This window comes from Arachis hypogaea, chromosome 19, assembly GCF_003086295.3.
Source record: "Arachis hypogaea cultivar Tifrunner chromosome 19, arahy.Tifrunner.gnm2.J5K5, whole genome shotgun sequence".
NCBI lineage: Eukaryota > Viridiplantae > Streptophyta > Magnoliopsida > Fabales > Fabaceae > Arachis > Arachis hypogaea.
This window is the reverse complement of record NC_092054.1, coordinates 158,653,863-158,670,300: the sequence shown is the minus strand read 5'-3', so window position 1 is coordinate 158,670,300 and position 16,438 is coordinate 158,653,863. Positions and strand designations below refer to the sequence as shown.

At 30.0% G+C, this 16,438-nt stretch overlaps 1 protein-coding gene and 1 long non-coding RNA gene across 3 annotated transcripts; one reads left to right on the top strand and one right to left on the bottom strand.

Annotated features, from left to right (window-relative positions):
- The first annotated feature begins 1,608 nt into the window (after positions 1-1,608).
- LOC140181815 (uncharacterized) lies at positions 1,609-5,507 on the top strand. Of its 2 annotated transcripts, XR_011877287.1 has the most exons (4): positions 1,609-1,988; positions 2,060-2,154; positions 4,376-4,497; positions 5,378-5,507. It is a non-coding gene; the product is annotated as an uncharacterized lncRNA (long non-coding RNA). The 2 variants fall into 2 exon arrangements; XR_011877286.1 differs by lacking the exon at positions 5,378-5,507 and having other exon boundaries at positions 4,376-5,371.
- A 2,219-nt stretch (positions 5,508-7,726) lies between these two features.
- On the bottom strand, positions 7,727-9,228 carry LOC112779239 (ethylene-responsive transcription factor ERF027). The gene has a single exon (XM_025823489.3). The coding sequence runs from the start codon at positions 8,959-8,961 to the stop codon at positions 8,332-8,334; it is 630 nt and encodes a 209-aa protein (XP_025679274.1). The 5' UTR covers positions 8,962-9,228; the 3' UTR covers positions 7,727-8,331.
- Positions 9,229-16,438: the final 7,210 nt, after the last annotated feature.

The following is a 16,438-nucleotide window of genomic DNA, read 5'->3' as shown; positions in this document are numbered from 1 at the left end:
AAAACTGGAATTTGTATATATGATCAAGATTAATATTGCCATACGTGGACGTATAAAGTTACTATGGATGTGTGGCAAAAGAAATTCATTGTGTGGGAGTGGAATTTCAGAAGTGCATATTTCATTATCCTTTCTTCTTCTTTAATTTATTTTATTCTTTATTTATATAAGTAATGTTTCATCAATTTTAATCAAACTAGACTTGTAATTATAAGTATAGAATACGAATAAAAATATTATGATATATAATGTATTTTTTTATTCATAAAAAAAGTAATCATATTATTATGAAATATTTAATTATTCTTTGTTATGAGAAATATATTATTTATACTTTTTGTTCCATTTCACATCTTTAGATAGAGTATAAATAATAATAATAATAATAATAATAATAATAATAATAATAATAATAATTATTATTATTATTATTATTATTATTATTATTATTATTATTATTATTATTTAAGTCAACGGTAAAAAAAATGAATTAAATAATTATATTTTTAATATATTTGTTTAATAAGATTTTATTTTGAGTTTGTTTTATTTTTTTATATGGACTTTTTTTTAGTTATCTTATGGTATTTTTTTATTTTTGAGATTCACCAAAAATCAAACCCTAAATTTTTTAAATATAGAGTTTTGATATTATATCATAAAATTACACTTCTAAAAAATTTAAACTAATAGAGGAGGCAACATATATTGTTATAGATAATATTCAATTTGATCTTTCAACTTACACGTAAATCTCAATTTAGTCTTTATTAAAGTTTCAATTGTCTCTATTTAATTCTCAAATTTTGTGGATGTGACTCATATTAATCACGTTAACAGAATACTGATATGAACAACCGAATGTCACACTAAATTCTAAAAAATAATATTATTTTAAATTTGATATTCAAATAATCTAAACACAATATTATAAGCGGTGTTTATTAGAACTTTTTTTTACAAAACAAATGATACGACATCATTTTTAAACTATTTAAACGCTAAAATCAAAATTACATTTTATAAGTTCCAACGTGATATATGATTGTCTATATCAACATTCTATTAATATTTTTATGACAAAAATTATCCCAAAAAATAATATAAATCATGTTTATAAAATTTAAAAACTAAATAAATATAACTAAAATTTTAACGACTAAATTAAAACTCATTTACAAATTCAAAAATTAACTTAAATATTAACTCTAAATAATTATATCCCTAATATTTTGAAACTATACTGTCACGATAAATTTTAGAAGGTTAAATTTAACGGTGTTTGTAAAGTTTTTTGGAGTGTTTGAGAATGTTCTATATGGTTCCGGAATATTTTAGAATGTTCTAGAAGGTCTCGGAATATCCTATAAGGTTCTAGAAGATTATGGAAGGTCATAGAATATTCTAGAAGAGTGTAAATATATATAGAAGTATAAAGAGTGGTATGGAATAATCTAGAAACATTTAGAAAGTTGTAGTAGGATAAATATTTGTAAAGAAGGTTCTAGATAATTAATCTAGACCGTTAATTAGATTTAATCCTAACCATCCATTGAGAAGGTGGATGGCTATAAATAAGAGGTGAGAGTTAGTGTGAGATTTGTGTAAATTATTTGTAACAAACACTTGATCAATAAAGTGTTCTTCCACCAAAACTTCTTTTCTTTTATGTTCTCTTATGTTCCTAATTTTTTTGTTAAGTATTAAGGGTTAGATTAACTTGGTCTTAGCTCAAGAAATTGAATAAGTTCGAGTGTTAACACGATAGCGTTAAAATGTGTACAAGACCACGACAATACGCTAGGTTCAGACTTGAGACAGAAGGAAGAAGTTAGTAGTGAATAGTCTTTAATTTGTTCTTTGGTGCAATATGTATGCTATAAAAAGCACTATAAATTAAAATTAAAACGACCATTGTTTGCATCCAATTACATCTCTGCTTCACCGCTATATATATGATGACAACTACAGAGCACTTTATATCTAAGGTGAATGCTATGTACCATCTTGTATTATATTGTATATTGTATATATGATGCTTATCTTTGTTGATATACAGATTCCAGCTCCCAATGTCCTGATAACCATGGCGAAGGAGTTTTAGGGTCTGACTCGGTTCTTCAGACCTTGATGATATTATTCAAGGAATTCGGAGTAATGATTTATCTTAAAATATAACAAAAAACAATGCAAGTAATAAAGTAAAGGATAAAATATATTTTTTGTTCTTGAAATTTGACAAAAATTTTAAAAATATTTTTAAGTTTTATATTATTTTAATTTTATCTCAAAAATTTTTTATTTGCATCAAATATATTTTTGATGGCTAAATTTTTTAAGAAAATCTAAGACAAATCTAACAATAATGTATGAAAATTATGCTTGATTTGCTTATGTTGAGGGTTGTTCTTATGAAATTGTTGTTGAATTGATCTTAAATTTTTTTGAAAAATTAGCTGTTAGGAGTATATTTGATGCAAATCGAAAATTTTTGGAATAAAATTGAAATAAAATAAAATTTAGGAGTATTTTTAAAATTTTTGTCAAACTTTAGAGACAAAAAGTATACTTTACCCTAAAATAAATAATATTATCTTCGACTATTTGAGAAAAAAAAAATACACTTCTCTTTCTAAAGTTACAATATCCAAAATAAGATTATTCGGGTAGTAGGGTCGGTGGAAAAGGAAAAAAAGGTTGGGGCCTATAAAAACAACAAAGTTGAATAATGGTTGAGTCTTATAGGGTTTTGATTTTTTTTTTTAAATACTTTATTAAAGATATTTTTTTTAAAGAATAGCTTTTTAAGAACTTATAGTTTTTATATTTAATAAATTAAAATAAAAATAAATTTTAATAAGTATAAATTACAAAATTTATATATGATAAAATTATTTTTAACATTTAAAATGACTGTAATAAATATAAATACAAATAAAAAAATAAAAATAAATACTTATTAATATGTAAATTTATATTAAACTTGTTAATCTTAAAAAATACAAGTTATCTTAAAACATATCTTCATAAATAGTTTAAAATCACTTGTATTTTTTTTTTCAACTAAAAGCATAAGTACAATTTATCAAAACACAAACTAAAATACATATTTTTTCAAAAAACACAAGTATTTTTTTCAAAACAGACTTACCTAAATGTACGGTATTACAAACACTTATTAGCCTGGAGCCAAAGTGCCAACACCATTATTGTTACGCTAGAATTAAAGTTGAAAAGTCTAAAGTGTGTGTAGAACGAATTAGTTACTGTTATATAGTTTAGGGTTCAAGTCATTGCTTTTAAGTAATAATTTCTTTTTCAGTCTGAATTGTATATATTGTATAAATATATTTTATCTTATTTTTATACTTAAATTTTATGTATAATATTTATATTTTTAGTGACAAAAATTTTAATGTCATATATTAAATTGATCTTTCCTGCAAATTCAAATTATTAAGTAATAATACATGTATACCACTGCACCTTTTCCTAACTTAAGAAGGTGAAGTAGGAGAGATGATTAAACCCAATATACGTACGGCCAATTGATTATACTAGCTTTGAAATGAAAATTCTCAACAACGATGAGTTGATGAGTTAGTGTATGTTACTGTTCTAAGCTTTCAAATCAGGCCAGGTTGTGTATTATTACTCCAATTATTAATAGCCTTGCTCGTTTTTTTTTTTTTAATTATTTCACCAAGAATTGAAAAATAAAACATCATTCTGAATTTGTGTCTATAAATATATTATAAATTATGATGTACGCACACTGACACGACACGGACACCCCGACACGCGAATTTGAAAATTTTACATGACACGGGGACACACATACATATAAAATATAAAGTATTTTTTAGATAAACCGTAATGATATTTTAATATTTTATTGATATTAAAATATAAATTAATTTTTTAAAATTATTTTTAATGTCTTATTTTAATTATATCAAGTATTTAAAATATTTTTTGTTTTAATAAATAATAATATATACTATATCTAAATTTATTTTAAAAATATATATTAAGAATAAAACCGGACACGCTGACACGTGATGGTATTTAGGTGTGTCCAAGTATGTCCGAAGAAGAATTTTTTATTTTTTATTGAGACACGGTTTGAACACAGCAGACACGCGTGTCGGACAAGTATAAGTGAGTGTCGTGTCCGAAATGTGTCTGATACGCAGACACAGCAACTCAGCAAAGTGTCCGTGCTTCATAGATTATAAATGATTCGTGCTTAGACAGTAGTAACGTCAAATAATTCTATTCTCATAATATATGAAATTCTGTTGTTAAGTGTATCAATCATCTTTAATAATTCATTCTAAAAGTGCCGATTGGCAATAATAATTCGAAAATCCAGGCACATGGAGTTGGTAAAATTGTTTTGGCTAGCTTGGGAGAATACACCAAAAAGATATCGAATTGATTTGAAGAGAATTGAAGCTGCAGGTCCCAGTTCGCGTATCAGATAGATCAGAGCAGGTACGGTCCACTGATGGCTTTCAGCATTAGTAATTAATAATAAGTAACAATGCATGCACTTGTTTTATTATTGTATCTATCTATATCCAGGGCAAGTTCCCCGCATCTATAACACTATAATTTCCCTCTTCATTCTTTAATTTCGTTATAATGACTATAATGAATACTTAAATTATTATAGTACTTATACTAATAAAGAGATTGTCTACTAAAGAGATTAATACATGTGGTTGGTTGGATCGTAGTAATAAATACCTTTTCATATATATTTTTAATTCACTTTTAACATGTTAAACATATTAAAAATTAGGTTTAAATAACGTTTTGATTCTTATATATTTTGTTGCTTATATTAGGTTTAAATAAGGTTTTATGTTCACATTTTTTTTTTATTTTTGTTCCTATAATTCTTATGAATAATACTATATATACATTAAATTCAGTCAGCAAAGTCAGTCATAAGTATAAAATACATGTTAGAATATAAATACATATTGAAAATAAATTAAATCACACATGTATTTATACATAAATACATTGGTGGCTGATTTTAGTAACTAATTTTAATGTATAAATAACATTTTTAAATTCTTATAAGTTCAATAAACTTTAATTTTTTTATTTTAATTTTTATTATTAATTTATTCTATTAAATACTGAAAATATTGACATGGCAAGACATAGTCATTGAAATGTCACTTTTAATTTTATTAAAAATAAGTTGGTATAAAAAAAGTTCAGAGACTAAATTATGTATATTATCTACTCAACTACATGTAGTGTAGTAAGATTTTATTTAAGCAAAAATATCGCCTCCACTTTTTATCATGACCACCAAGTGGTATCTTATGAAATTGTGATCCATACATGTTATTATCAGGTTATGCTGTATCATAGTACGAAGAATATCAAAAGAGACAAATTGTGATGAGAAGATAAAGGAAAAAGAAGATAGATGATATTAAATTTTTGAAAGATTTTTAAGTGTACTATCATATCGGTGTATCAGTGATTTTTAATTGTTGATTTTAATTATATATATTATATATATTTTTTATAATTAAGATCAACGGTTAAAAATAACTGAAACACCGGTATGACGGTACACTTAAAAATTTTCCTAAATTTTTTGTTATGTACTAGTATATCTGAACAATTTCAAAAAAAAGTATTAAAATTTAATTTAGATACATAATTATTGTTTTAAAAGTTATATGCATATATTATATATATATATATATGTAACATTGAATAAAAAAACTACTTTTCATCTACTAGATGAATAATTATAAAAAAAATATATATATAATTAAATGATGAGTAATAAGTGATGCAAACCATTGACCAAGACATAGTCATTGTCTCTTAGACAGAAAACATATATTTTCAAATATATGATGAGTGATGCAAATTAATTGCAATTAGCAAACTAATAAGCACTGTTGAAATAGGGGCGCCTAGAATGAACATCCTGGCATAACCGCCGGCACAAACTTTGCGTGATGTCGGCCAAGTTTGACATCCAAAGGCAAAAAATGTACTATCATTTACTTGTTTGTTCTATCCCTATCCATGTTCCAATTTCATCAAACACATATTCGAAATCTAGGGAACTCGGTATATTTATGTAGGACATATATACATTCACAACATATACGATAAAAGAGAGGAAATGAAAACATGTTATTGTCATCTACTCACTTTAATTTCTTCCAATGTCATATATATCTTTTTTCTACTAATAGTTGTCTGCCCATTTTGGTCAAGATCTTCTTTTCATTAAAAAAAAAATTAAGAATTGTCGAAATTTATTATTTTTTATCATTATTTTTAACCATCAACTTAATTCTTTTGATTTAGTAACTCAATAATATATTTTTAATTCACACTTTTAAATATTAATGATTAGTTGATGGTCAAAAACAATAAATTTTGATAGGAAAATACTAGGTAAACAATGATCATATTGAACAACATGAACAACCACTAATCAAATAAAAATACACTACATTCTAATTTAATGCTACTAATTAAATTTAAGATTAATTTACTCCTTTAACCCTATTAATTCACATTGTTCACACAGGCTGCGTTTGTTTATAGAGATAGTACACTGAGACAGGGACACAGAAACACAAAATTGTGTTTGGCAGAGGAGACATGGACAGAAACAATGTGTTAAGAGACACTGAATTAGTGTATTTTGTATCCATCCTGACACTAAGGACACGGAGACACTAATAAAGGACACAACTTATTATTTTTTTTCATTATTTTTATTAATTTTTCATAATTATATTTTTTATTATTATATTTTTATTCTCAAATTTTTTGAATGAAAAAAAATGAGAATAAATTGAATTTTCATAATTTGTTTAAGTTTATCATTAAACATAATACGAGAACATAAAATTTTGTGTCTCTGTCCATCAGTGTCTTATCCTGTCCTATTCTCAATGATGACTTGTTCTGTCCTGTTTTCGAAAACAAATGTAACCACATTGTTCAAAAAATGTTGTTGGTTACCTATACTTTTCCATTTTGATAACTCTCTATTATTTCTAAATTCAAATAAAATGTAGCTATAGATAGCATCTACCTTCTAAAGCAGAAACCTAGCTTTTTCACCTAACATGGATCAATATCAGGCTACTGGCCGACATGATGGACTAGCTACTTGCATTCATTCATATATATATATATATAATTACACTCCGGGCTCAGAAATATTGTGCCAAGAGAAGAGTCTCCCTTGATATCGTTGAGTGAATGTAAAATATCAGAGAGGACTCATAATCATTCTTGTAATCTGAGATAGATATTGTAAATAGATGCATGAAATAAATTATGTGATATATGTATGAGTTAAGGAATTCAATTCCAATTCCAATACATTATTATTGTTTCTCGGCTTTTTTATGTTTGTATATGCTGCAAGCAAGTCAGATCAGTTTAATTCATCAATCACATTTATATATATATATACACTATATATCATTCATATAATTAGTTATTATTTGAGATAGATCAGATATGCATAAACTAAAGAGATGATGCATGCATTATACGGTAACCGCAGGTTTATTATGGTCTAATTTGATGAAGTCTCAATCATGCATACAATATCATCTTAAGTCTTGGAAATTATGAGTTATATAAAATATAACAATTTGCAGCAAATTAAACAATAGTTGCAGATAGAATAAAGTAAAGTTAACTGGGATGAATATGTAAATAATAACAAGAGATTCATAGTGAATTAGTACAGATAGAGAACCATGTATATCTCTCAGATCAGCAGCAACAAATTCATGAACTAATTAATTACAGCCAGAGAGAAACGGATGGTATTATTGAATAGAAAACCATTGGTAGTAGCTAGTGGCTGGCTAGAAAAAAAGAGACACATACATAGAATAATCATAATCATCATCATCTGATCTAAATACATGTAGAAAGAAATTAAGCTATCTAGAAAGGCCCCATGATCCAATATTCCAGTTACAAAGCCTAACCTCTTTGCATCGAACTAGACAGATCCACCAACACTACAAAATCCGGAATCAACATTCAATAAATATGAATAGATCTTTCTTCTGCACGCAGCATTGCAGTGTCCATGAAAGTGACCCCATAACTCATAACAACCCCCTCAATAATCTTGTATTTACAACAACAACAACAACAAGAGCAAGAGCAGCAACAGCAAAAACAATCGAAATTGTCTAGGCTTTGTTTGTTGTAAGACCTAAAAACACAGACAGAAAGTAAAAAAGCATAGATGCCCCCAACAACAGAGATAGATAGAGATCAATTGAAGTGGCTAATTGAGAATCAAAAACTCCAAAGGGTATCTAAATCGGAATTCCCAGGGGAGTCATCGGAGGAGAAAGAGTGCATCCTTGGAGGGCTAACCTGCATTCCCCTGGCCATGTCTTCGATGACACTCGGCATATTCAGAAGCTCATCCTCGTCAATGTACTCCGCCACCATCATCCCTCCTTGTTCTTCAGTACTCAAACTGGAACAAGACCCTTCAACAATAACGTTATCGTTACCACCACCACCGCTACTACTACCTTCTAGAGGGTTCTGCGGTGGCCTCGGAAGCCTCGCCTGAGCGGCGGCGGCGGCTGCGGCGCGAATATCAGGAGGAGACAATGAGGCAGGAATAGGGTAAGATTGTACGGAATCGGGGAAGTTGAGAGGCGCATCGGGACCCTTCAAGGCAAGAGCAGCAACATCGTAGGCAGCAGCAGCCATCTCAGGTGTTGGGTATGTCCCCAGCCAAATGCGCGTCGTCTTGCGTGGCTCCCTTATCTCCGACACCCACTTCCCACTCCGGCAGCGTGTTCCCCGGTACCGCACGGCAGAAGAGGGGGAAGAGGATGATGAGGTTGGGGCTGGAGTAGTGGCTGGTGGGATTTGTATCGGAGGAGGAAGAGGGTTGTTACCATCATCCATGAAGTAGCTAGTAATAGTAAAAGCATAGATAGAACTTAGAACAAGGGTTAAGGGTTTTTAGGACACGCAACTTAACACTTAAATCATCAAAACCTTACCGTGGCCAAGTCGCGGGGATTTTTGTTTCATCACAAACACACTTTTCTTCTAATAATCAATTATTATTTTCGTTTGCTTTTTGAAATTCCGCTAGAGAGCTAATGGAATATTTGTATAATGTCATGTTATGAAATTATTATTCTAAAAATTTAAGCTAATTAAAGTTCTTTCAGATCTAGAATTCTTATACCATGTCATGAAACTATTTATACTAAAAACTTAAACTAATATAAAAAAGTAACACTAATAGTTATATCTCTAATATTGAATCGGACATTCCTAAATTTTTATTGTACACATTGTACAGAAATTCCATTGACTCTATATTCATCTAATAAATCTTAATTATTAACTTCACATAAAAATAATTATACTTAAATATTTATTTTTTTGGTAATGATAAGCGACCAAATATTCTACTAATCAAGTTCGCAAGTCAGTTCAATAATCTAAGTGTTTCTTCTATTTTTTGACTTCATTAAAAAATAATGTATTTAGGCAAAAATTAAATTTTCAAAAAACTTAAAGAAATAAAAAAAGAGATAGTCTAAGTCAATATTTTTATTAAAATTTGGTCAACATTTAATTAATAAAAGAAAAATAAGTAATCTCGTATCATTAAATAAAATTATACACTATTAAAAACATCAATAATGACTAATTAATAGCTACCGAATTACAAAATTTACTGTCTCTCACACTCTTAACTCTTCTAAAAAAAATACTTATTTTAAAACGAAAGAAGTATTACCTATTTTATTAACTAATTCTTAACAAATAATAAAAATAGAAAGAAAAGTAAATAGATTTCTTGGTTGAAATAGAATTGTTATAATATTATTATAATAAATTTAATTAGAGAATTAATTTTTTAAATTCAAAATTTAAAATTTTAGTTTCTAAATCTTAAATTTTAAAAATTAAATTCAAAATTCATAAAAAGTTAAGAATTAAAAAATAATTTTATAATAAAAAGTTTAACTAATTATAATTATTTAGTTGATTCAATATTTTTTATAACAATCATGCTATTGTATAAAAAAATTAATTATTCATATAGAATACATATTAAAATATCTTTAATTAAAAATATGTGAAATAATACGTTTCTAATAATGAACTTTTTGTGTTATTAATAATAATTGATTGATGGTTCGTTGTTGGCATATGTCAAAGGTGAGGAGGCCACATTGCATACACAAAATGAACACGCATTAGTGGTAGTCTTAGCTGTTAATTTGCTGGTTCTGTGTTCAGAGGATGCGCTGCTACTGTATCTTATGGGGTCTCTTCTCTTTACTCCTGAAAGTGACATCAGGGCTTCTATACTCTCTCTACGTACCTTGGCTTATAAAAAATCACTAAGTGTTCATTTTTTATTTTTTATAAAAAAATTGACAAAGAAAAAGAACAACTTGTACTATGAATTAAAGTCAACTATTGATACCCAAATTTTCTTATTGGAAGCCCACTTAATCGAATTTGACTCGAGAGATTTAGTTGTGAATGAACATTATATTATCTGTATAGTGCATATATATATATATATAGTTTCAGGCTTTCAGCTCATAATGACCGAAAGCTAGTCGATGACACTGATGGGTGATATATAGGAGTCGTAATGAGTAGGGTAAGGTAGGATTTAAATTCAATCCTAATTTTATTTGCGGGTTGAGTTTTTAACCAACACTCAACCCTATCCTACTTGCAGATTGAGAAATACTCAACCCTAACCTTATCCGCATTCAATTCGCGGGTATCCGACCCTACTCGCAAGTTGACAAAAATAGAGGCCACTAAATTATTAAAAATTGTATTTATATCTCATTTAATAAAAAATATGTTTTATAAAAATAAATGAGAAAAATTTATAAATTTATAAATTTGATTCAGTGGCCAAGAAATTTTTGCACATACTTAAAGTTCTTGGTTCAACTTCCATATATATAACATTTTTAATCATATATAACACATATTTATAGGGAGTGCGGGTAAGATTGAGGCTCAACCTACTCCGCGCCCAACCCTACCCGCAGCGAATCGAGTTGGTTGAGGCTCAACCCGCTCTGCATCCAACTCTACTCGCAGCAGATCGAGTTGGCAACCCTACCCAATCAAATTGGGTCGAGTTAGGTACCCGCATATAGGATTCATGCTGCCAGGCCTAATGATATTTTTTTAACTCACCAAAACTGTTATACCTTATATATGGATCATACTTTGCACAGAGATACGTCGATTACAACGGATAAATTACGAAAAAAATTAACATGAGATACAAGCATGATAAAAGTTGAATATGGAGTATGATAAAGAGGTTTAAAAAATATAAAACATGATGCAAATATAAGTTGAGTATATAAAATTGCTTAAATAGTTTAAGGCATTATTTTTTAACCGGGAGGAAAAAAAAAAGTACAAAAACCCAAGATTGTAGGGAAATAAACAAGAAAGGAGTAGAAAGAAAAGTCAAATAGATCTGAGGTGATACGAAACGAAATTAATGATAAACAAAGAGATAGATAAGAATTAGAATTAAATAAAAATTGAATTTAAATAGAAATAGACTGAAACAATTTTGTTTCATTAGACCTCCCTTGTTTATATTATTGTTTCATCATGAAATTAAAAAAAGAATTTTTCATTCTTCTAATTTCTATCGGTTACAATAATTTAAAAAATATTTATATACCTTATGTTATATTAAATATAAAAAATTTTAAATTCACTAACATAAATATTAATTTACTAATTAAATAAATAAAATTAAAATAATATATAAAATTAAAATAAATATTTTAATATTTAAAATACAAATTAATAACTTTAAAATAATAATTACATTTTTAATGTTATGTTCTAAAAATCTAAAATACGTATCATCAGGCCTTGGGAAGGTGAACTCTGATTGAAGGAGGTGAAAGTAAATGTCAAGAAAATACCAGGCCAAAAATTCTTGCAAGGGTTTTAATAGGTGAGAATTAATGTGTATGTTCAAAGAAAAATGGGAAAAAATATTAGTTCAACGAAGATTTAGAGAGGGGATATAATCCTGCTACATCATTTAAAATTTATACAAAAGCAAAGGGATAGTACATAGTAGTGATGGGGAAAGCTGAAAATAAAGCTTAACAATGATAAGAAACGTGAGTAATATAAGTGATTACAATTAATTAATAATGTTTATAAAATTATAAGAAAAAAAACTAAAATTTGTAAAGTATCCGATCCACACATGATACTTACCCTATATGGAATATGGAATATACGGTGATAATCAATTTGAAATATCCTATACCTTAGTGGGACCTTCTCGCCGGTAGCTACTTTTAGTTACTCTGAATCATATTGATATCCTAATTTAGCATTATTTATTAGATTAGGAATCATATTGATAACTATATTAATGTCCACACATGATACTTACCCAGGCGCATTCAGAAAACGGCATTGCCCGTCGCTTTTTTATTTCTTTTTCTTTTCTGCTGGCCCCAATGTAAGATATAAGAACTTAATTATTAAATAACTTAAAAGATTAATTACGCATGTCATTTAATAAACAGGACCTAATAAACAACTCACACTGTATGTTCATTCAATCTTTCCACCTTATTATTTAGCAAACAAATACTTTTAACACTCACACTGAATTTAAAAAACAAAATAATAATTAAAATATCCAATTTTTCACAAGGTTTAGACTTCTTTCTGTCTATTAATTAATTACATTCCCATCATTGTTAATTTGAAGGAGAAGGAGGAGCAATATCTTGGTCACTATAAGCTTAATTGAGAGTTTGAATAAGAAATGAAATTGGTATTGAAATGATTGAAAGATAAATAATGGAATCTCCTTTATTTGATGGCCTTGCAAGTTGCAAGTTGTAATGAACTAATGATGTTTTCCACGTCAAAGATACGCTCAATCTTTACACATTATTTAACATACAACAAATATACATGCACATATAGAAAGGGACTACCGTTAGCTAGGTAATTAGCATTGTTAGAAAAAAGAAATTAGTTATGCTGTGTATAAGTATATATTAAAAATTAATATTAAATTAATTTTTAATGTAAAATATACACTCAAATAAAAAAATTTAAAAATATAAAAAAAATACATATATATACATAAATATATAATAATTATTTAATGACTAATTTTTAATACACATATAATATTTTTAAAAAGCAATAAAAAGTTAATTGAAATAGTACTAATTTAAGTCGAAGGAAAAAAATTTAATTATATAACATTTATAATAATAAAATACACATTGAATCTCATTTTTAGATGGGATATCTTACGGTTTTTATTCAATATAGCAAAATGTTAAACGAAATGTGAAACAAACACAAATTTTATGAGGTAAGCTTTAAAGTGATCATTGAAATTGTACTTAAACCTAATAATTATCTAAATAATAACTTAAATATGTCATTTAAAGTTGTACTTCAAAATTTATAGTCGTCCCTAAAACATTTTTTGTCCATCGCTTGTCATCGAAAACCTGAACTAGACTGCTTCCTGCTGTCACTGTAACGACGTCATTTGGTATTTATAAAAAAAAAAACCCTAACGGCCTTCGAGGCCCCCTCCCCAACCCTATTGTCTCGCACTCGCAGCACTCAACACACGGCAGAGGTAGAGCTTAAAGCGTCAACCTTCTTTGTCATCGTCTCTCGTCGGCCTCCATCTTATCACCGCGCCACTCGCCGGACGCCGGCCCTTTTGCGTTACCGCGTCGTCTCGTTTCTCGCCCTCACTGCTCGCTGCTGCCTTCCTCTCCACTCGTTGCACTCACTGCATGTCCATCACTCACTACAGCCTCCTTCTCTACTTGTTGATGTCACTGCTCATCGTTTGCGCTCTTCTCTTGTCTACTATTTGTCTCCTATTTTTCTCTTCTGGCTCGATTCTCTTCCTGTGTGTGATTAAGGTAAGTTTTTTTTTAATATTTTTTTAGTTAGTCTATCATTTTTTGTTTAATATTCTGAGTGATTTCTTACTAATAATGTTTTAATGTAGTTGTTATTCTGAGAGTTACCTAAAACGTTAATTTGGGCTTGAACATGAGGTTTAGATCCCTTTAGATGGTAGCGTTTGACTTGTTTGGTACCGAAGTGCCACCTGTCCGAGTTCCTCATGAGGAGGTGGGGGTGGTACTTGTAAGAGACTTCGATGCTTAGGTTAGCAAGGACTTTAGGCAAGTTTTTAGTAGATTAGAACGTGAATATACCCGAGGGGTGTCAGTGTATTTATAGTAGAGTAGATAACCACCTTTTTTAGTAGTTCCACATTTGTTGGTGGATAATCGTTCCCTTTATTTTGGGAGTTTGTTGAGATCTACCTTCTAGATGAGGTAGAGATAATAGGAGATATTTAAGGAGGCATTTACTTCTAGATGGGATAGTTATATGGACCAGTAAATCCATCATAGGGATTCATGTTGGGATATTGGAGATTTATTGGGACCTTTGCACGTATGACCTCTTTAGAGAAAAAATCATCCCCTATAGTGAAGACTAGGTCTTTGTCATCCCGACTTTCTTTTTCCCTTGGCTCAAATTCCAGATTTCTTAGTTCATCTTCAATCTCTCTTTGGTTGCGCAACTCTTTTCAGAGCTGTCTCTCCAATTCTCTTCGTTATTCTAACTCGTTTTCTAGCTGTTCTAGTCGACTTTGATGATCATGGAAGAGCTCCATGATCTTTTCAGCATTTTGATTCCCTAATTCCTCATAGATGTGAGCCTGAGAACTCACTCTATGTCCATCACGTTCCCGTTTGTCTTTCGGGGTGTTATTATGAACAAAGAGTACTCGATCGCCATTGTGAAGGTCTCCATTTTTTTATTTGAAGTTGGATGCGATTCATCTTTCTTGATGTTGATCATCCCCTATTATCAAGGGCTGAGCTCCAAATCTCTGGCAATGGCGCCAATGTTCCGAGGGTTACCTAAAACGTTGATTTGAACCTGAACGTGAGGTTCAAATCCCTTTAGATGGCAGCGTCTGACTTGTTTGGTGCCGAGGTGCCGCCTGTCCGAGTTCTTCGTGAGGAGGTGGAGGGTGGTACCTGCAAGAGACTCCAATGCTTAAGTTAACAAGGGCCTAGTAGATTAGGACATGAATATACTTGAGAGGTATCAATGTATTTATAGTATACTATATAACCACTTTTTTTAGTAGTTCCACTTTTGTTGGTGGATAACCGTTCTTTTTATTTTGGGAGTTTGTTGAGATCTACCTTCTAGATGAGGTAGAGATAATAGGAGATATTTAAGAAGGTAGTTACTTATTTTAAATAAGTACGGCTGGATTCCTTTGTTGTACCCAACCTCTTATGAGGTCGAACAAGTAAAAAAGGTGACCCTTTTTTGGTTGGGCCTTTATCCTTATTGGGCCTGACTTTATATTTTGGGTCAGGGTATGAACAGTTCAACCTCCAACGAACTAGCTAAAGATGGCGCGACCAGGAGCACTAGCTAAATTCAACCAACATCCCCGCCTAACCCCCTTACACTGGAACAAAGCAAAGAAGACCTCCAACGACGGTTCAACCTCCAAACAACTCATCAAAACCTGGAAACCCCCTAATGAACGCCCACGAATTAGGATGTAACTGTGACGGGGCACATTTCAACTGCATCAACATACCACATTCAAACTCAGAAAAAGGAAATCTAACGCCTAGGTCAACAAAAATACAGCTATAAATAAGAAAGAACTCAAACCCCTCCCCACGATGAAAAACACGATCGTCAGCGGTACACGGAAGAAACTTAAGTTTCACATCACTACCCTCTCTAACCCATGAAGAAACAGAACCTAATTGAGCAACACTAAGTTCATTATCAAACACAGAAGCATAACCCTTCACCGATTCAGCAACCCGTGAAAAAGGATTAACTGGATCCCAAACCCACACGTCTTCAGCAAGTTTCACCTCTGTCTTCACAACTGACCCTATCTCTACCTTCTTCCCTTTCTCCATTTTCGAGCAACAGTATAGAAGAGAAGACAAAACAAATAAGGAAAGAGCACAACTAACCTTTACTCATCTTCCGCGAACAAGAGAGAAGAAAAAGCGAAAAACCACATGCAAATGGATAGAACAAAAAACCAACCAGTTAGCCCACTATCCCTACCGCAAGCGTTACACCTCCCAAGACAAACCCTAGCCGTCCAACGTGCAGAGTATCAAATTCAATTTAACACCCTTCCCAAAACCTAAAGTGCATTAAATGCAGTTTCACTTTTCAAAATACAATTCTCTCTCCTACTACGCACTCCGCGCGAAAATTCAAAACAACTTCAACAAAGGCAGTGAACAAGTTAAGCTTGGGGGCTCCGAGTTATAGCTTGGCACAAAAA